The 18741-nt window shown below is 42.2% G+C and overlaps 1 protein-coding gene across 1 annotated transcript in view; it reads right to left on the bottom strand.

Annotated features, from left to right (window-relative positions):
* Window positions 1-1169: 1169 nt before the first annotated feature.
* Window positions 1170-18741, bottom strand: part of MTCL1 (microtubule crosslinking factor 1) — a gene marked incomplete at both ends in the record, with an annotated part of 106616 nt that continues 89044 nt past the window's right edge. Inside the window, 5 exons of the mRNA XM_080339510.1 lie at window positions 1170-1385; window positions 7871-9422; window positions 10832-10863; window positions 12709-13014; window positions 16927-17181. Of these exons, the coding sequence (XP_080195636.1) occupies window positions 1170-1385; window positions 7871-9422; window positions 10832-10863; window positions 12709-13014; window positions 16927-17181 (2361 nt within the window). The remainder of the gene's footprint in view (window positions 1386-7870; window positions 9423-10831; window positions 10864-12708; window positions 13015-16926; window positions 17182-18741) is intronic.

Here is an 18741-nt window from a genome sequence, read left to right as displayed (position 1 = left end):
TTATGAATAAAGGAGGAGTTCGAGAACTTTTTTTCTCCCACCTAAATGAACCTGGGAAGCATCATAATAATAATAAAAAAAACATCATGAAGCACTCAAGCAGCTTGTAAATACTGAGGGTTTTATTTCCACTTCACATGGTCTCTAACAGACTCTTAAACAAGACCACTTACAATTCAGTATGCCCAGAGATCTCCATGGTTTTCCCAAAATGAAGGAAGTTCTCAGTAAACGCTGTACATAGCCAGTTGAACTGCTAACAATAAGTTAAAAACTCTTTTTGTATAGTCAATGCAGGAATACCAACAATAAAAATACAGTACAGGTAAATTCACAACAATATTACAGTGAAACAGATTGACTCACATTTATGTGATGGTACAGTAGCAGTATGTACATGCACTAAAGTGCGAGGACCCAGAGGCATGCAAGTCAAGTATTGTAGGTGTATTTTACAGCTAACTCCATAAGACTTTCTGAGGCATTCTTGGTTGTTTTTTTGTTTACCCTTTTTCTTGTGTTTACCTGTATTCCCCTCCATCTCAATTAATACAAGTCTAGTGAACTAGCTTAATGGCTTTCTTCACTACTTAAAAGGTATCATCGCTTCAGATAGTTGAAGCATCTTTAAGAACCTTACTTTTAAAAACCAGTAACACTGACATTACAATAGAATAAAATTAACTTAAGACTCTAGTTTTACGAGAAATAATAATAATAATAATTAAAAAAAAACCCAAAACAAAACAAAAAATGAAAAACTAAAATTGAAAACAGAACAGTGCAAATATAACCAAAAGGCAGTCAGTATTTGGAGAGAGCGCAAGCACGTATTCAAATTCCCTTAAAACTTAATTTACAATTTTTTTTTAAAATCTTACTTTATATCATTCCCCCCCCCCCCTTTTTTTTTGTTAATATACTGTATGTAGAAAAGATGGAGACAAAAATAGTATTCTCAGCTATGAAAAAAATTATGTTATTACAGGCACATTAACTGTTTCATTCTAGAAACACCTCTGTTTTCCCAGGCCGGACATTCAGCAGCTGCGTCTGAGAACATTCTTCAACCTCTCCAAGTGGACCTCTCTCCCTGGTGGCAGAGACGGCTGGCGGAGGTGACCTGGTGGAGGTGACAACTCGTAGCCCCCCCTGGTTCCCGCGTGGAGTCAGGCCGGCTCTCCTCCCCCCTCCTGGCTGGGGGTCTCCGCTGGCAGCTCCTGGGCTCCGCTCTCCTCCGAGGAAGTCAGGTCTCCGGTGGACTGCGCCTGTGAGGCAGTAGGGGAATGTGAAGCCCATCGTGACGGTGGGCGCCGGTTCGCTGGTCTCTCTGGTCGGGAGAAGCAGGGCTGGAGGGATGGGGCTAGTGCAGAACAAGGTAGTTCCTTGGCAGCCAAGAAAGCAAAACAGCGGTTAGTGACTTGCATTAGAGAGCTGTCTGGATGCACAAGGATTTTAGGAACAAAAAGTTCAAGCTAAAGCTAAGCATCTGTCCTGTCGCGGGACAAAAGCAAGCAGCAAACATCTGGCTGTGTGTGGGCTCCAAGTTCCTGCATGTATCTCTGTGATTAATGGAAGAGGTAAGGAGCGAATGAAAGACAGAGGTTTGGGATGAGCTGGAGTAGTTGACAAACTTTCATTTGCTAGTTCTCCTTGTGCTAGAAAGAGAAGAGCTGAAAAGTACATTTGCATGATAATTCAGGAAAACCCACTATTCACCACAGTGCTCTAAGTGCTGACCTGCCCTAAAAGAGCCAGGTTTGGCATTTGCAAGAGTGGTGAAAATCAACCACCGACTCCTTTTGCCTGCCTCATAGCTCATACTGACACGCAGGAAAGTCTTCTTAGCGGCAGAATAATGACTACACGAGTAGTTTATGATCTCCAGCTGGATTAAAAATGAGGTTTACCTACAGATTTAATCTTATGGAACATCACTTCTTACTGTCAGCTGCTGAAGCCTGAAATACAGGATTCAATGGTACTGTACATTAAAGATGACATTCACAGAAATGGAAGAGAATGGAAATTTTATTCCTCTACCAACTTTCCAGGCTTGGTTGGCCTGCCTTTGTGATTAGAAACAATCTGCAGCTGTGATTTTTCACCTTGGCACTAAGTTGCTAATTGCCTCTAATATTTATGGACTCTGCTCATAGCACAGCTAGGCTTCCTGCCGCATTCTGCGTGCTCCCTACATCAAAATAAGTGATTGTAGCTGTAAGTCTGTCTTGTTGTGCCAAAGCCAAACTTTCATTGCATTTCATTGCATACTTTGTAATTTATAAAAGCAAATCAGAGGAGTTTGCCAACCTATAGAAATATGTACACTGAGGAGCAGTCACTGGAGAGGACAGGGGAGTTCAATAAAACCAATCTCAAAATCAGAATGTAAACTAGTGATAAATGAAGAGACAGACCAGAAAGGATACAATGCAAAGGAAAAACTCTAGCACGGTAAGGCACAGGGAAGCAAAGGCAAAAATAGAACGATACAGTGGGAAGCAAAGGAGAAGGAGAAACGTGACTCGAGATGGAAAATATTGGAGTAGGTAACATGATATGACTGGCAGTGAACAAACAAGGTGATATGCCATTGAACCTCTTCGTTGGAGTGGGAGGATCAAACATAAATGTTACATGACAGAAATATCAGTTTTGAAGACACAGAGCTGAGGTGCGGGAAATGGAGCTTGTGCAGGCACGTGTTTTGGAGAGAGGAAGCCTTTGCGGAGGGTGAACCTCGGTGTCTTTGGGCAACACACAGCCAAGAGGTTGATCCACAGCCACACACCACTGCTTGAGGCAGAGCTGTGTCATCTACCCTTGGCACTCACCAAGAGCGAGACCAGTGACCATGGCAGGGGCTGCCCAGGGGGCTACAGCGCTTGAGCCTGCACCACCGCCTTTCTGCACCCTCACCCCCGCCCCATCACAAGGACCCTTGCTAAAGCAACAGTAAGGCGGTGCTAATGAGAAGATTGACTCCGTGTCCTTACTTCACCTCATCCTGTTGCGCCTGGGGCAACATATGGTCTGTGAAAGCTGCCACTAGACTCAGATTTGATAAGAGAAATCCGTATGCACGGCAACACTCACAGGCAGCGCAACACAGTGAACGGAGGCTATGAGATCTGCAGGCTTTGTCTTAGCCGCTTTCTAAACAGCGGCTTAATATGATATCTCTATAGTGCTGCTTGCTTCTGGCTGCTTTATCCTAGTTTCATAGGAGTAAATAAGAGTCAGCATGGTGATAACAAAATTTATTTCCACTGCTGCCTCCCAGTTCAAAAGCTTCTCTCCAGCATGCCCACAGATGTTGGTCAGCTTTTACGGAACAGCAGGCTTAAGCTCATCTTATCTGTGATGTACACATGCCCAGCACAATGCAATGGCAATGGATGTTGCTCCAGGGCCAACAAGTGACTGGCAGCATAATCTTACAACATGCTGGCCGATGTGTCAATCACCCCCACCTGCACTGTGCTTTCCTCGGCATGTGCTAAGGAAATCCAGCCACGATAAGGAACTGTCCGGAATGGCTTGTGAAAAGCCCTGCTCACTTACCACATGTAGCTGTCATAGCTAAAAATGTTTGTTTTATTTTTTAAATCAGTATCTTGTGGGTAATTTAGTTTGGTGGTTGCTTTGGCGTGTGGGTGGAAAGGCAGCACTTCTTAGCCCAGACACTGAAAACAGAAAGATTATTTCATGTTTAGTTTTTAGTTATTTCCTAAGCCAGGCTGTCAGCCACCATGGCTGTGCCTATATTAATAAATAAATATAAGAGTTTTCTGTGTCTGAGGCAGAGTGGATGGTCAGAGCTCACATCTGCACAGCTTCTGCCCTCCCTCTGCTGCGGCAACCCCAGCCAATGGCTAAAACTGGGCCAGGAACAGCTTAATGAGCAAAGGTGACCATCAGCCATGGCTGGTGCTGGAGGTCCCCAGCCCACTCCATTGGCTGCTGTAGCCATGGCTGGAGGGGGATGCACCCTGGGACAGCCAGAAGCCCTGCACACCATTGTGTGTTTGTAAAAAAAAAAAGTTTGCTCTAAATCTGAATTCCTCCCCAACATTTTTGCATACCTGTTGGTCTTAAATGTTGTTTTTTTTCTAAAGTTTAACAAAAAAACAAAAAAAAACCAAACAAAAAACCCAAAGAAACCCAAAAAGCCAACAGCCTACATTTTGACTTAGGTGTGACCTTTTCACAGCCCACGCTGCCGCAGGAGATGGCAGATGGACTCTATCCTGAGAGCTTCCTGACCGCTGCATATGAAGGAGCCCACAGGGATGCTGGGTGGCCGGCGATACCTCTGGAGTTGTGGTCATTTACCTCCCTTCGTTAACCCACACCTTCAAAAATGACCGCTTTCGGAAAGCTCTGGAAACAAGGTAGAAAGGACTTACAGCAGTGAGGCAGGCAGGGTTAGAGTCCCCAGGGGGCAGTTAATAAGACAGTTTGGTTCTGGACAGAACAGACAGAAAAGAAAAAGAAAGCAAGTAGGTTGGAAAGAACTGTTTTAATAAATTATTTTTTTAAAGTGAAGATTTCATGTCAGCAAGAAAGAAGTCTCCAGATGTGACCACCCATTCAGATCATGTTACCATTGTTATCACAGGGAAACTAATAGTCAAAAAATAAAAGATAAGCCACTAGCAGAAAAAGATTTAGAAAGAAAGGAAGCAAACAAACCAACCTTTTACAATGCTAGCACGATATCAGAAGTGGACATAGCATTAAACAAACCAAATACTTCTACTCAGCAGAGAAATACATCTGTTATTCTTTGTCAACCTTGATTAGGGCTAGGGAAAAAACACTTCACTATGGAAGAGGAATAAAGCTGTATTTTTTTTGCTTTGTTTGATTTCAAGAGAGAATTTCTGCTTAGGAAAACTTTAACAAACTGAAAAGCGATTGATATTTTGTATTGCTCATGTTTCTCATGTTGCTCATGCTTATGTTATCGTTTCATGAAAGCCCTTTGCCTCACCCTTCTCCCTTGTTCCTATTTAACAGCTGGATGGGAGACCCAAACTAAAGCAAAAGCCCTTTAATTCTGACAATACCTTCCCTTCCTTTTAACATTCCCCCTCCCATGCTGAATCATTCAGTGGCAAGTGTGCAGCAGTGTGCCCCGGTGAGGAGAGGACACAGCAGCTGCCCCTCTCCTCCATGGGTCAGAAATGAGTCTGATCCCCAGCACAGGGCTGTTGTGTAACCTCTATGATTTACACTCTTGCTAGTCATAGAAGAAAAACGTTCATACAGCTCTTACATTGTTAGTTAGGTAATGCTAATCTGCATTTATAATAGTAATATTTATGAATCCCATGATATGCAATTAAAATAGCGGTTTAGTGAATTAGCAGTATAAGACGCTAGTAGGCTGCACTGGGTGGATATGAATTTGCTTTTAAGCAGCTCTGGGCAAGTTAGAAAATACAAAGTTATTACTACTCCGTATGCATATACACTCGCATGCACACATACATATGTACGTAAATATTATATATAAATGTATATATGAACTAGATTTCATATTTGCAGCAGGAATATAAAAGGAAATTATGTAACTAAACCACCCAGAAGCTCAAATTAAAGGAAAGCCACCAACAGGTGACCTGCGTGAGTCTAAAAGTTATTAATATATCATGCCATGACTGCAGAAACAAGAAGGCGTTTGGTGGTAAGAAGGTCACTTGTCTTGGCCAGAAACCATTAGGTGAGGCGGAAGCACAGCAGGGATCTACAGAAGGGTGGCAGGGGCAGCAGTGACATGATGCCACCCCAAGGACAGCCTGCCTCCTCCAAGATCATCATTCGCTGAACTGCTGTGCCTGACTTTGTACAAAATGTGCTAAGTGGAATTTGTACAAAGCGTAATTTGTGTGGTCAGTGCAATCCATATATAAACCAAGGCATCCGCAGAGTTTAGAACTACTTTGCAGTATTTTCAGCAGCGAACCCATGCTCCATTAGATACATCTTGTGGAGCATCAACTCACCTAGGAAGAGCTAAGCTCATTGTATGAATGCCCACCGCCTTCTTTTCCATGCATATTCCTGAGAAATGGCAGGATCACCCAAAGATCATAAACCTGTGCATCTAGACAACAGTCACAACAGCTGTGTAAGACTTGCAAGGAACAAGTCCTAGTTCTGAGGCTTGGAACTCAAAAAGTTAGGCAAAAAATACTGAGAATTCACAAAGAGGAGCAATGCTCTACCAGGTTGATGGTCAATGGGTTTTTGCTAAATAGCATTGACACAAATCTCTCTGTGCATCAAACTCAGGTACTGATGCTAGTTGTATTTTGCTAACAGCAATTTGTGATGATGTGGGGTGACATCCATTTACTTATACTTGAAATCTGCGGAGACAGTTAAAAGATGCAGGAGGAAATAAAGAGTTTCCAGAGATGCTTTGAAGACAAAGCTGAGTTGAACCAGTAATGCATTCCCAGTGTTTTGGACTAAAGACAAAATACAGAGGTAACTATTAAGATTCAAATAAATGAGGCTGCTTTCCACTTTTATTCACTCTGAGGTTTGTGCACAAAGCCAACTTTCATTCACTGATATTTATAATGTGGATGTGGCTTCTTTTTTGTAGGTGCAAACTTCCCAATTATATCAGTTTAAACTGCATATAGGGAATATAACCTCAGCTTTGGATTCTCTGTTAGGCAAAAAAAGATCATGTCCTCTGAGCAGTACCTACGAAAGAGGAACCGATTGTCCATGCAGAAACACCCACTAGTGTAAGGCAAACTGCAGACCAAAAGTCTCAGTAGTCAGGCTCCCACAAATCCTTCAAGCCAAATGTTGACTTAGAAAATGAGGTTTGAACCTTCCCTTGGGGCTATCTTAGGCAGGACTGGTAGAAGTGAGCCTAGCGAGGCCAAGGGGAGATGTCTGGGGTGTGCAGAGGTGAAGGAGAAGCAACTGCCCTGTGGCCAGGGTCCACTGAAACATCAGGATGCTACAAGGGCAGCACAATTCAGCTTCTCCAGGCCCTCTTTCTCATGGCAACACTCTCATGTGCACAAAGTTTCACCAGGAACAGGAGGCTTAGACACTGATAACCAAAAGCTTTTGTCCAGCATTACACTCTCTTTTTTTTGTTGATTGCTATAGCACATTACTGTACCTGAGACTCTAATTCCAAATACCTGGGCATACTTGCTGATACAGATGATGACGGTTACGGTGCTGACAGCAAAATATCAATAAAGAGTTCTTAAACACTAAGTAGGTCTCTGCTTAGACTAGTTGATTATCTTTTTCTTTTTCTTGTTTTTGTCAGGCAGCAACACTCTGTACCAAATATCATACCATTTAATCACATTCACAGACCTGAGCCAAACTTAATCAGATACATCCAGAAAACATGCTGAAGGCCCTGAAGTTTTGGTTCTCTTCGTAGAGACTATTTTCCACACAGACTTGTCAACACCCATTCTTGTGTAGGAGAAAGTCTACCTTCCTATCCAGCATAAAAAAGAAATTTACTCAAACCTAGAGCATCTGTAACACATGGTGTGTTTTGTGACAGAAACCCCTTATCCCAGTAATTCAGGGGAGAACCATTTTTATCCTGTAAAGGCATCTTTATCCTGTAAAGGATAAAGCTCTTCTGATGCTTTCAAGCCCGATAAGCTGTCAGGATAGAAACTCAATTCTTTAATCAGTTCTTCAGTAACTAAGCCAGTAGTTTCATGACTGGGGATCGCTGGTGGTACCATGACAGGACTAGGACATTCATTGTAAATACTCACTAGGACTGCAAGAGATCTCATAATGCATCTGTTCAAAGAAGAGTGCATTTAGCTATAGGAGGAAAAACAAACAAACTCATTACCTCTATGGACCCTGGATCTACTTTGACAATTTCTCCTGTGCTGTTGTCATTGCTAAGATTTGGTGGGCTGTGTGAACGTAGTCTTCTCTCTTCCTTTAAGGCATGCTCCAAAAGTTTCTTATTCAAGATCCTGGCAGCATTTTCTGTAAGTGTGTACCCTGGAGGAGCAGATAAGTCCTGCCTGATACTTGTCACCTCAGTCCCTTCTTCCTTTTGCGTCTCTGTCCCCAATCGGAGAGGACTGGGTGATCTGCCACGGGCATTTGTACATGGCTCCTGCACTGGGCTTAGTTCTGGTCTGGGTTCTGCTGACCTGGACCTGCTGCTAGACCTTGGGCATTTTTGGAAAGTCTCATGAAAGATGGGGCTATGGTCAATAATGTTGAACAAACTGGAGAGGCCATCGTTGATGGTGGTGTGGACAGGACTCTCCCTTGTAGTAGTTGATCTAGCCCAAGCGGACTCACTGAATCCTTTCTGAGGTGTGCCAGGCAAAGTCCGGTTATTTGGCTGGTCAGATTTGGGAAGGATTTTTCTTTGCAACTTTGGAGAACCATATTTGGGGGAGCAGCATGTGCGTTCAAACTTAGCCTGGACCTTTTCAATGACGGGGGTCACTTGCCTGCTTCTTAGGCTTCTGGATGGTGAAGAGACAGGTGTGGACCCCCCCTTTGGTGTCAGACACTTGTGTGGACTGCTGGTGATACTGCGCAGGGTTTCCGTCTGCAAGCCAACACTGATCGTCTGGGTGGTCTGCGTTCCTGTTGTTCTCATGCCATTGGTTTGACATGCGGTGTCCTTAAACTGAGGCTCTGTTGAATTAGAGTTTGAGCGTATTGCATTTCGGACAGAGAAAGCAACCTCCTTCATATCATCACTCATGTTTTTGGACATCTCTAAGCTGTGTAGGGGTGAGGCAAAGCCCACAGTAGTGCAAATAGGACGCTCAATGGGATGAAGACCACTCTCCAGAAAATCCTTATGATGTTTGGCCAGGTCACAAGACCATCTTCCAAACATATCTGAGGAACCACCTTTTGTCTCGGTGACATTCCCCATAGCTTTGGTCACAGAAAACAGGAAGTCCGGCTCAACCTGGTTTTTCCCTTCACTGCCAGCTATCACTGAGTTATCAAACCTACGGACAACGGGTGGGCTGTGAAAGACCCGAACTCCCATTTTTTCGGCTACACTGTGACTCCTCGTTGGCTGCTTCTGGCAGTGCTCTGGGCTGGTCATGGTGTTAGTTGTCATAGTGACACTGGTGGTGAGGTACCATGATGATGCCTGGAAGGGATCTGAAGCAGGATCATTCCCAGCTTTCCCAATTTCTGTCCTTTCTGCCCAGCCTTCTGCAGGCTTCTCAGTAGTCCCCCTAGTGTTACTGTAATCCCAGTTTTTGTTGAAATCCTCAATGTATTTCAGATCATCAGGAGACAGGGGAGGGGTTATGTCATCTTTGCTGCTGGATGAAGGCAAGTGTTTTTCTGGTAGAAATGGAGATATATCCATCAGGCGCTGAAATTCTGACATGGACGAAACGGACATTGCCCTGGAGAGGGGAACATGGGAGAGTCAATCATATGCTTGGAAACTGATGGAGTGACTTATTTTCAGCAGCAAAACTAACTCAGGAAACCTGATGTTCACCATCTGTTTATACATAAAACCACTTTATCCTTCTCCTTCATTAAAGTTCCCTTTCATTATCTTTAAAATAGCTGTGAAAAGCAAGCATTCCTGATGTGTCATTAAAAGTACCAAATGGTTTATTAATGGCTCTTCATTTACTGTTTTCTCATGGGTTACTGCTTGGCAAATGTCTGAAATATGGAGCAGTAGGATGCATTTCTGAAATAATACCATTCACAGAAAATGAGTGTTTGTGACAATATAAGGCACCCTTTTCAAAGCAAGTGTGGAGTATTTCTGACTTGCTGGGAAATAGCAAGTCCACCCCCTTTCCTGAGATTGCTCAGGCTGCACAGCTGGTGCATAGCGATGTGGGACATCCAGTCTAGATGCTGTTGCATAGAACCAGCTTGGGGAATTGAGCTCATGCTAAAATTCAACTAAAGGGAATCGCTATGTAATAATTTGCTTTCCCATGTTTTGCTGGTTTGTACAAACCACAAGCATTTAGCCGAGTTGTCCTACTGCTTTTTTTTTTCTTGTTAAGAAAAAATCAAACAAAAAAAGCAGCTTTCTGAATGGGACTACTTAAAAATGCAAATGAGTGTAGTTATCAAAGTTGGCTCAATGAGGTACCTCAAGCTGGGTGAGGATTCAGCAAGCAGTGAGTTTTATATCAGTGATCCAGAAGATACAGTAAAATTACACTGTGAATTTTTAACCGAGAGCACCAGTTGCAGTTAGGGTGCATCTACTTTAGGTAGTTATGTGACATCAGGAGTGCAGTACTGAAGGGGATCTCCTATTAAGATGCTCTGGTTTGCATCAGAGGGCAATTTCAGAGAGCACGGGCTGCGTTCCTTTGGGATCAAAGTGAGCCGGAAGATGCCCTCCGGAAGCACAACTAATGCACTCTAGGGTTAGGTGGGTATTCATCCCATGGGAGACCAGAAGGAGTCCAAAGCAAACTTTCCCTGACATGGAAGGGCATGTAAGGTCCTCAGCATCAACTGTTTTCCTCTATATACTGATGTCTACAGGCCTGCAGTACTTGCTAAGGTAGGTGCAGCCTTCGGTGTAACCTGCAGATCCATGCACTTTCACACAGTTTGATCTTTGTGCACCACAGCTGAATGTGGCCCAAGTTAATCAGAGTAGAACAGAAGCATCTTGAGACAAATTAATCGCTAGATAAATCCATTAATCTGGCTCACAGGCTGCTTAGGAGGTGGCACAGCTGCGCCTCAGCCATGTGGTTTGGGTAGCAGTGAGCTATATAGCTCTGGCAGCTGAATATTTCCTGGGTTTTTCCCTGCAAGTTTTACTCACCTTTGAAGATTTCCTTTGTGTGTTTCTTCCTCCTGAAGAAAAAGAGAAACAAACAGAATAAGTTATTTCTGAACCTATTGGTGCCATTATCTTCTAGGTATTTTGTCATTAATTTCCACATAGTTGCACCAGGGATGTTTGTCTCTACAAAGTGGATGATTTTCCCTCTGATAAGGAATCTTAAATTGTGAGTGGGAATATTCTTCCCTTTGTACATAGGCAGCAGAATGGGCAATCCCACCAAGACAACAGACTGCTCAGGGAAAGCCTGTATAGCAAATCTACAAAACCCTTGAACTTTTATAGTCCCATGCAATCACATATGGAACTAAGCTGCAAATGGCTTTTTTCCCACATGTCCAATATACTGTTTTGAACCATGTATTTGTGAGTGAATTTGTTCTGTGGAGGTAATCTGCTTTAGGCCAGAGATTTAGCTGTGCTGAAATAAGAGATAAACCAGGGTCCTCTGACATAAGATTTCATTATATGTTCTCTAGGAACTGACAAATGGCACCAGTTGAAACTCATTAAGTTAGCCATATTAAGTGTGGGAAGATTATTACTTGTTTCATGGGGGGAATACCTACAGCTTGCTAATGGCATTAAGATATTGTTATGGCAATTATTTCCCTGTGACAATTCCCGTAATGAGTTGTGAGGTTTTTTTTGCTTGTTGTTTTCTTTTTTTTTAAATTGATACTTCTGAAGGAATTGCTCTGCAGCTATTATTTTAGCTGTTTGCTAATATTTCTAATAAACTACAGGGAATACAAAACATGATCAGGAAAAAATCAGCATTAGTACCTATTACTTTTATTAGACCTCATCAAATCATGAACATTACCAAAACAGAAGTGTATTTCAAAGTGTGACTATTCAAAAAGAGCACTGCTTATCTCAGCAAATACCCTTCTGGTATTTATCCAGAAAAAAATAGGAGTAAACTGATCCTCCTTGCATTCACTCTGCTGTAAATCTGGTACTCCAGACTCGGTAGACTCGGTGGAGTTACTGCAGAGTAAATCTGATCTCACTGAGTAGAGAATCAGGCTCGAGGGTGGATAGACTTCCTGCTACAGTGAGTTCCACAAAAAAAATACAGTAGAGAGGCACAGTCAGCAAGCTGCAGTTGCCTTTGTGCATCCTCAGTTAAACTCTTCATTAAACTCCAATCAGTCTCGCTTGAGCAAACCTTCTGAAGGGAAGTGACTTTGCCCAGGTTTCACTAAAGCATGCTTTGAAGGAAAGAAGCTGTGCAAATATCACCAAGGACCAAATTTTACTGCCAACACTTTTGTTAATGGTGGTAATGTCTGAAAAAACAGAGAAGAGAATAGAGATCTCCCCTCTTAAATATCAGATTGAGTCTGAAGGAAAGAAAATAGCAATCAAAATTAAACACGTAACAGATCTTCGACACTGATACCAACATTCTTCACTGAGCACTCGGACATATATAAAATAAAAGCTAAGAATGAATATGAGATCCCACACTGCCAGCCATACTTTTGTGGCACCGAGGGAGGAAAATCTAACTGGAACACACAGGTTCCTACAGCTCCTTAAAATGTAAGAAGGGTGATCACATTTCTTGCCAATCTTTTTTTCTCTTCTTCCTCTCAAAGAACATGATTTACCAATCCTTTAGTTGAGTAACAAAGTTATACATCTCAAAAAAAAATGCTTGGGTCAAATTTTCAGAGGTACACACATATTCAGGTCAAGGCACACCAGTGACCCTGGTCCTGTGAGGAGCTGGAGATCTAACCTGTTGACAAACTGGCCAAATTTTCAAGCCAGAGTGCATGGATATGTCTTTGACTAGAAAGCTTCTGCTTCCCTATTTGCTAAATAAAAGGTAGAGGAGCACATACTTCTGTTAATCCCGTCAAACATTTCTCCCGCTCCAGCTGCCGAGACCGGTGCTCATCGGACTCGTCAGGGGAATCAAGAGACAGCGACTCCAGAAAGAGGTTTTCTGTGGCGCTGCACCGATCGCTCTCCTTCAGCTTGGACAGTGACCGATCGTCAAACTGAATGGCATCTGAATCAGAGTAGGATCTTGACCCCATCGGACGAGGCGCATGAAGGTTCCCCTGGGTTGTAAATGGACGAAGGTTACTCTCCTTCTGGTCACACAGAAAGCCACCTCCTCTCCGTGGGCTGACCTCTTTCTGAAGCTGGAAACAAGGCAAATTTAAAGAACTGTAATTAGGTAGCGTGTGGCACACTGTGTCTATACATACACAAAACAATGCATTTGTGTGTAATCTGATTTTTAAGGAAACAAATCAACATTGACTGTTATTTATAAAGCCATCTTGATACGAGATCCTAAAGCAATACAAGTAGAAGCTCAAGGAAGGGTCAGTGACTTGGAGTCTCGTCAAAACAAACACATTTTTCTTCTGTGGTCAGCCTGCACTTTTTATGTACATTACTTATTTCCAGAGGTGGAAAATTCTGCTGAACAAATGACAAAAGCTTCGCTTTACAGATGGTCTAGCCCTAATGCATGGCTAGACAGTTGGCTATTTGTACAGAACAGCATTGTCAGAGGGATGAATTAGGCACGCAAAGCATGTTCGAAGAAAATACATATTTATACTAGGGCCACCAAAGCTATTAATTCTACACTTTGTAAAAACTGGGTGAAGAGAAAGTGAACCACTAGTGAAATTGCCAATCATAAAATTAGATTATGATGTGATCAACTTCTCTTTTAATTGTAAATACAACAAGATAGATGAAGTGATATTTTCAAATGTTAACGTCAGCAGGAATCCGATATGTCACTGATGTTTTGCTAAGATTAGTGACAATAATGTGCAAATGCAAGTCATTCCCTAGGACACTGGAGACTGAGGACCTACAAAACATGTTATTTTAATCTTGCTGCATGTGTTTGGAAAAATAAACAGACATCATATTGCCTAATGTAGATCAAAACATTTTAGGTCCCAAATGATGAAAGTTGCACTTGGGCTGAAATCAGTGAGATTTCTGCTTTATTTGGGTCTACAAGAAAGGGAATGCATCTTCATGATATACAAAATCTGAAACAGTTTTATTAGAAGGAGCTAATTTAAGGTATCCTATGAAGGTAAGGGCTGGAAGGTGTATCTCAAGAAATCATGGAGCACATTCTCCAGAACATGGGCAAGACCCAAAGCAAGGAGAAGTGCTAATCACATGCTTTCTCTATATGCAGTTCTAATTGCAAGCTCTTCCAGATTTTCAGAGATCCTATAAGGATAATGATCTGTGAACATTTATGAGAAAACAGCACAGATTACTAGCTTGCTCTCTGAATCTCAGACAGCTGACAGGAAAATTAAAGTGACAAATACTGATCTAATTTTTCAAGAGTGACTAATGACTTTGAGTCCCTGTGTGTTTATACCTTTAAACACACAACTTTTCACACGGGTGATTTTCACAGAATCACAGAATGTTAGGGACTGGAAGGGACCTTGAAAGATCATCTAGTCCAATCCCCTTGTTGGAGCAGGAACATTGTGGGTTTAAATATTTGCCAGTGTGCCCTGTGCACAATTGGCTTTAGGAGGACAGTGGAGGGGGATTCTTTAAGGGAAAACAAAGTGACAGTGTACTTGAAAAGAGAAAAAACAACTTTGAGCTCTGAAAAAAAGTAGGTCATAATGTTTTTTATATGTGAGCAGTATTCCCACAACCATCCAGAGTGAAGTATTTTATATATTTTATACATTGGAGTGGGCTTCCACCTTATCAAACATGCATTATTCAGGAGCTGTGTGAAAGCAGACAGGCATAAAGCATTAGTATGAAATGTGGTACACACACTTCTGCTGTCTCTTAGACTCTGTCTTCCAAACATACACACTGGTGTAGTTTCCTCATCCTCTATGTATTGCCATACATGGAATACACACAGAAAAACCCCAGGGAAAAGGACTTCAGAGATATATTAATTATTTCCATATAAAGCAGGGCACAACTGCAATCTGAGAGGATATTCAACTAAAAGCCTTCAAATATTTGGAAGCTTCCTGTCACACAGGGAAATGTTTGATTATAAGCAAAGATGGAGTTATGAAGTTTTGCAGGCAGGTAGCCAAGATTTCAAATGCTATTCTGATCATCTGAAATTAGCTTGATCTTTCATTTCCCCTATATATTGCTAATTCTGTGTATGCCTCTGTTGTACAGAAAATATGTAGTTGAACCCTAGAGGTTTCAGAATAGTAACAAAAGAACTCAGCTCCAGGAATAGTGAAGAGCTATTTTGTAGGCTCTCCCAAGATGACACTGAGAGGTTACATCAGGTTTAAAGAGAATTAAAGGCTAGGTAACATTAACAGAGATTTATCTGTCGCTTCCTTCAATGTGCCCTATTCCCAGTCTTTAACAAGTTTAAGTCCCTCAAGCTATTGAGGATATGCTGAAGAAATAATATTAAAAATCACAGTTCATAGGGACAGCAATGTAAACATCCAAAGATGTACCAAGTGACTCCCTAAAGAAAAGTGTGCATCCACATCCATAGCATATTGGGAAATTTTCTGAGTGTCCTTTAATTCCAGTTGTGTGTGAAGGATCCACAGGAGGCAGTTTGGCCACTGAAAATCAACAGCTAGAAATCAGGCCAGTTCTCCAGCCATGGAGAACTTGGCACCTCCTGCCCCTGAACCCTGGAAAATCAGGTAATTTGGATGAAGAGCTCTGTTACAAGCCTTCCTAGCTCATGGACATTGGTCATTGCATCTCAGGAGACGTGCTATTGGGCTGCATTATAAGGGCTAGCTGAACAAGCTGCATGAAGTATATGCAAAAACCTTCAGATAAATGGGAGATTAAAAAAAATCCAGAATATTGTTTGTTTATATTTTGAAATTTAGTTTTCTTGGTCTGTAAAACTTTCAAATTGGTCACCGCTCACTCAGACCTACACTTCTGGCAGGGATTTTAGATATATTCTTAGAGTATAGCGTTTTCCTAATTGGTTCTCTGTGGGTTTAACAGCCATAGCTTAAACAGGTTTAGTCTTGCACTCACACCTGGTGTCTTTTTCTTTAGCTTCTTGTTGCAGCCCACACATGGGAATATGAGATCCAGATAACAAATGTTTTTCAAAAACAGGTTATGAAGTTACACCAGGCTTTCATCAACTTAACCTGTGAAGCTACTTTGTGCTTCATTCAAGCATAGTGCTCCCTAGAGAGCATGTACAAATTTGGTGCCATTCCACTTCTGATGTCCTAAGGACAGAAAGTATTCAGTTAATTGAGGACCCACAATTTGGTTGTTTTTCTTACTTCTCCTGGAATGCATGACTCAGAGCTGAAAAATGTTCAGTCAAAAATGTTGTGTTAACTCTCCCTCATTAAACTTTTTATTCTTTGTACAGCTTCCAGTCAGATAATAAACTCATTAGGTATAATTTGTCTCTAACACTAAGCAGATGAAAGTGTGGATGGGCATGAGAAACAAGAGGACAGGTACACAGTTATCAGATTTGCTAATGATAGCGGAGATGTGGACAAAATTAATGTGACCAAGGTCAGAAGGGTCTTCTGAATATTTAGTATTGATAGCTGTTTGTTACCAGTCAAGGTTCTTCATGTTAACCACCAGGTTCCTTTACTAGAGAAAAAGAATTCAGTTGAGACCGAATAGCTGCAGCAGCTGCATCTTTGGTGGCTAATTCACAGCTGAACAGACTTTGTTGGCAGGAAGCTGTATATCGAACCTTGAATAACCCTGCATGTGGGATTGAGTGTTTTAGCATGAAGAGATGCACACAAGCTTTCAAACAGAATGAATCGATGTGACCGAGCCTGTCCGGGGTAATTGAAATGAGGCAGGAAATGGCCTTTAACCTGGAGTTGATTTCTCATAAGTGGTCTTTTATAGGGATTATGAGCATTTTCCTTCTACTCCCTTGTGTATGTAAATTGTTTTGGAGCATGAGAAACACTGATGTAGTCAAGGAACTAAAATTGTTCCTGTGCTGCTTCCTAATACAGTCCCTTGACCTCGGCCTGGGTGCAGTAATGGTGCAATGCCTCATGCCTGCAGCCAGCCATCGCTCACCCAAGATAATTCCTTACCTGCTCTATCCGCCTGAGCAGCTCCTTCTTTTGACGCTCCCATTCTCGCCGGTCTCTATCAAGCCTGTCCAGGAGCTCGACCTTTTCACGGTTCCAGTTCTTCTCACTGTGCTGGATTTGCCAGCGGAGGTCCATCACCACACCATGACTCTCAGCCAGAAGCTTCTTGTGCTCCTCTCTTTCCCTTTTAAAAGCTCCCCTTGCATCAGAAGTGAGGCCTGTTTCTCCTGAGGTGGTTGCACTCTTCCCTTCCAGCTGGCATGAAAATAAAATGTTACTAGGACATTAAGATTTCTGCAGTGAACACCTGTGTCTGACAATTAATTTGAGTTAAAGACCTAACTCCACAAAGGTAATGGCAAAATTATGGCAATTCTTACAACTTAGGATCTCAATAAACGATAAAATACATTCAACTTGAAAAAAGTTTAAAATCAAGATAGTGAAAACCATAGTAAATAATTTCTCAAGCTTTACCAGCTCATGCTATTAAGACATCCGTTATGATCTTTCTGTTGGGAGTGTGGGTACCAGCAATGAAGGAAACATGGAGATAAACTCCAACCTCAACAATCGCCAGGACAATGTCCTCAGCCACTGCTCTGCTTTTGTGCTCTCCACTCAGTACACCTGAAACCTAAAGACCGTGAATTCATTTTCTGAAGAGACTCTTCCCGGAACAACCCTCAGCAATGGTCTTACCGCACAGCTCCTCACACTTCACAACAAAATTGGGTGTAAGCAGCAGCAGCAGATGTACTAAGATCATCTCTCATATAATCTCTGTGGGTTCTGGTGTCTAAACTGATTTCTAGGACAGTTAGCTGATGCTACTTTCCCTCCCTTCTCTTTCACTTCATGCTCAGGGATCAGCTCAACCTGATCAGAAGAGCTGGCCAAAGGTGATTTATTCAAAGGAAAATGCAAGCTCAATGAGGTGTCAGGAGGTCTCTAGTTCAACCCCAGCGTCCAGCAGGGTTGGCTCTGAGATCAGATCAGATTGTGCAGAACCTTGTTCGGTTGGATCCCGACAAACCTCCAAGGACAGGGATTGCACAACCTCTCTGGCCAACCTGGGCCACTGCTAGACTGCTGTCAGACTGAAAAAGGCACTTAATGGTTTTGTATAAGTTCAAGCGAGTGAAGAATTTATTCCTGAAGCCTGACCTTTTGTTGACAACTCAGAAAATGTGTGAGTGACTCAGAATGGGATACATCTCTATCCCATGGCTCTGCAGGTGAACTGGAATGAAAGGCAGCAAAAACTCATTTCTGCCTCTGAAGTTAAAGTTGCCCTCAAAAAACAGAGGCAGCAGGTCTTCTGGGAAAAAAGCTCCTTTAGCAAGAGGAAAGCAAAACATTCTCATTGCCCCATGTGGAAAGCAAGCTCAAACTTTCTGAGCAAAGAGAACTTCAGACTGGATTCAGGAGTGAAGCTTACTATCTCTGGAACAGCCTCCCCAAGTAAATGGCAGAGATGTCATTGCTTGAATCATTTAAAATTGTACTGAGCTGCAGAGAACAGCCACCTGCATTGACAGGGAGATCTTAAAACACCTGTGTCTCTACCACTAATTTCCAAAGTAAAATTATTTTCAAATGATCAATCAACTGACCAAGCAACCAAAAAAATCGATTAAAAAAAAGTATCATCCTATTTTAACAAAGTTGACATGACATTCTCTTTCTCATACTTACCCTATTTGTGCAGTGTAAATTTGCTGGACCCACAGTGATGTGTGAGAGGCTGTCCCGCACACAACAACATGTCTCAGTGGCAGACCAGAGGTGCCATGGTGCAGAAACAGAGAACAT

The sequence above is a fragment of the Nesoenas mayeri genome (assembly GCF_963082525.1).
Source record: "Nesoenas mayeri genome assembly, chromosome: 2".
In the NCBI taxonomy this organism is placed as follows: domain Eukaryota; kingdom Metazoa; phylum Chordata; class Aves; order Columbiformes; family Columbidae; genus Nesoenas; species Nesoenas mayeri.
This window is presented reverse-complemented; position numbering and strand designations above follow the sequence as displayed.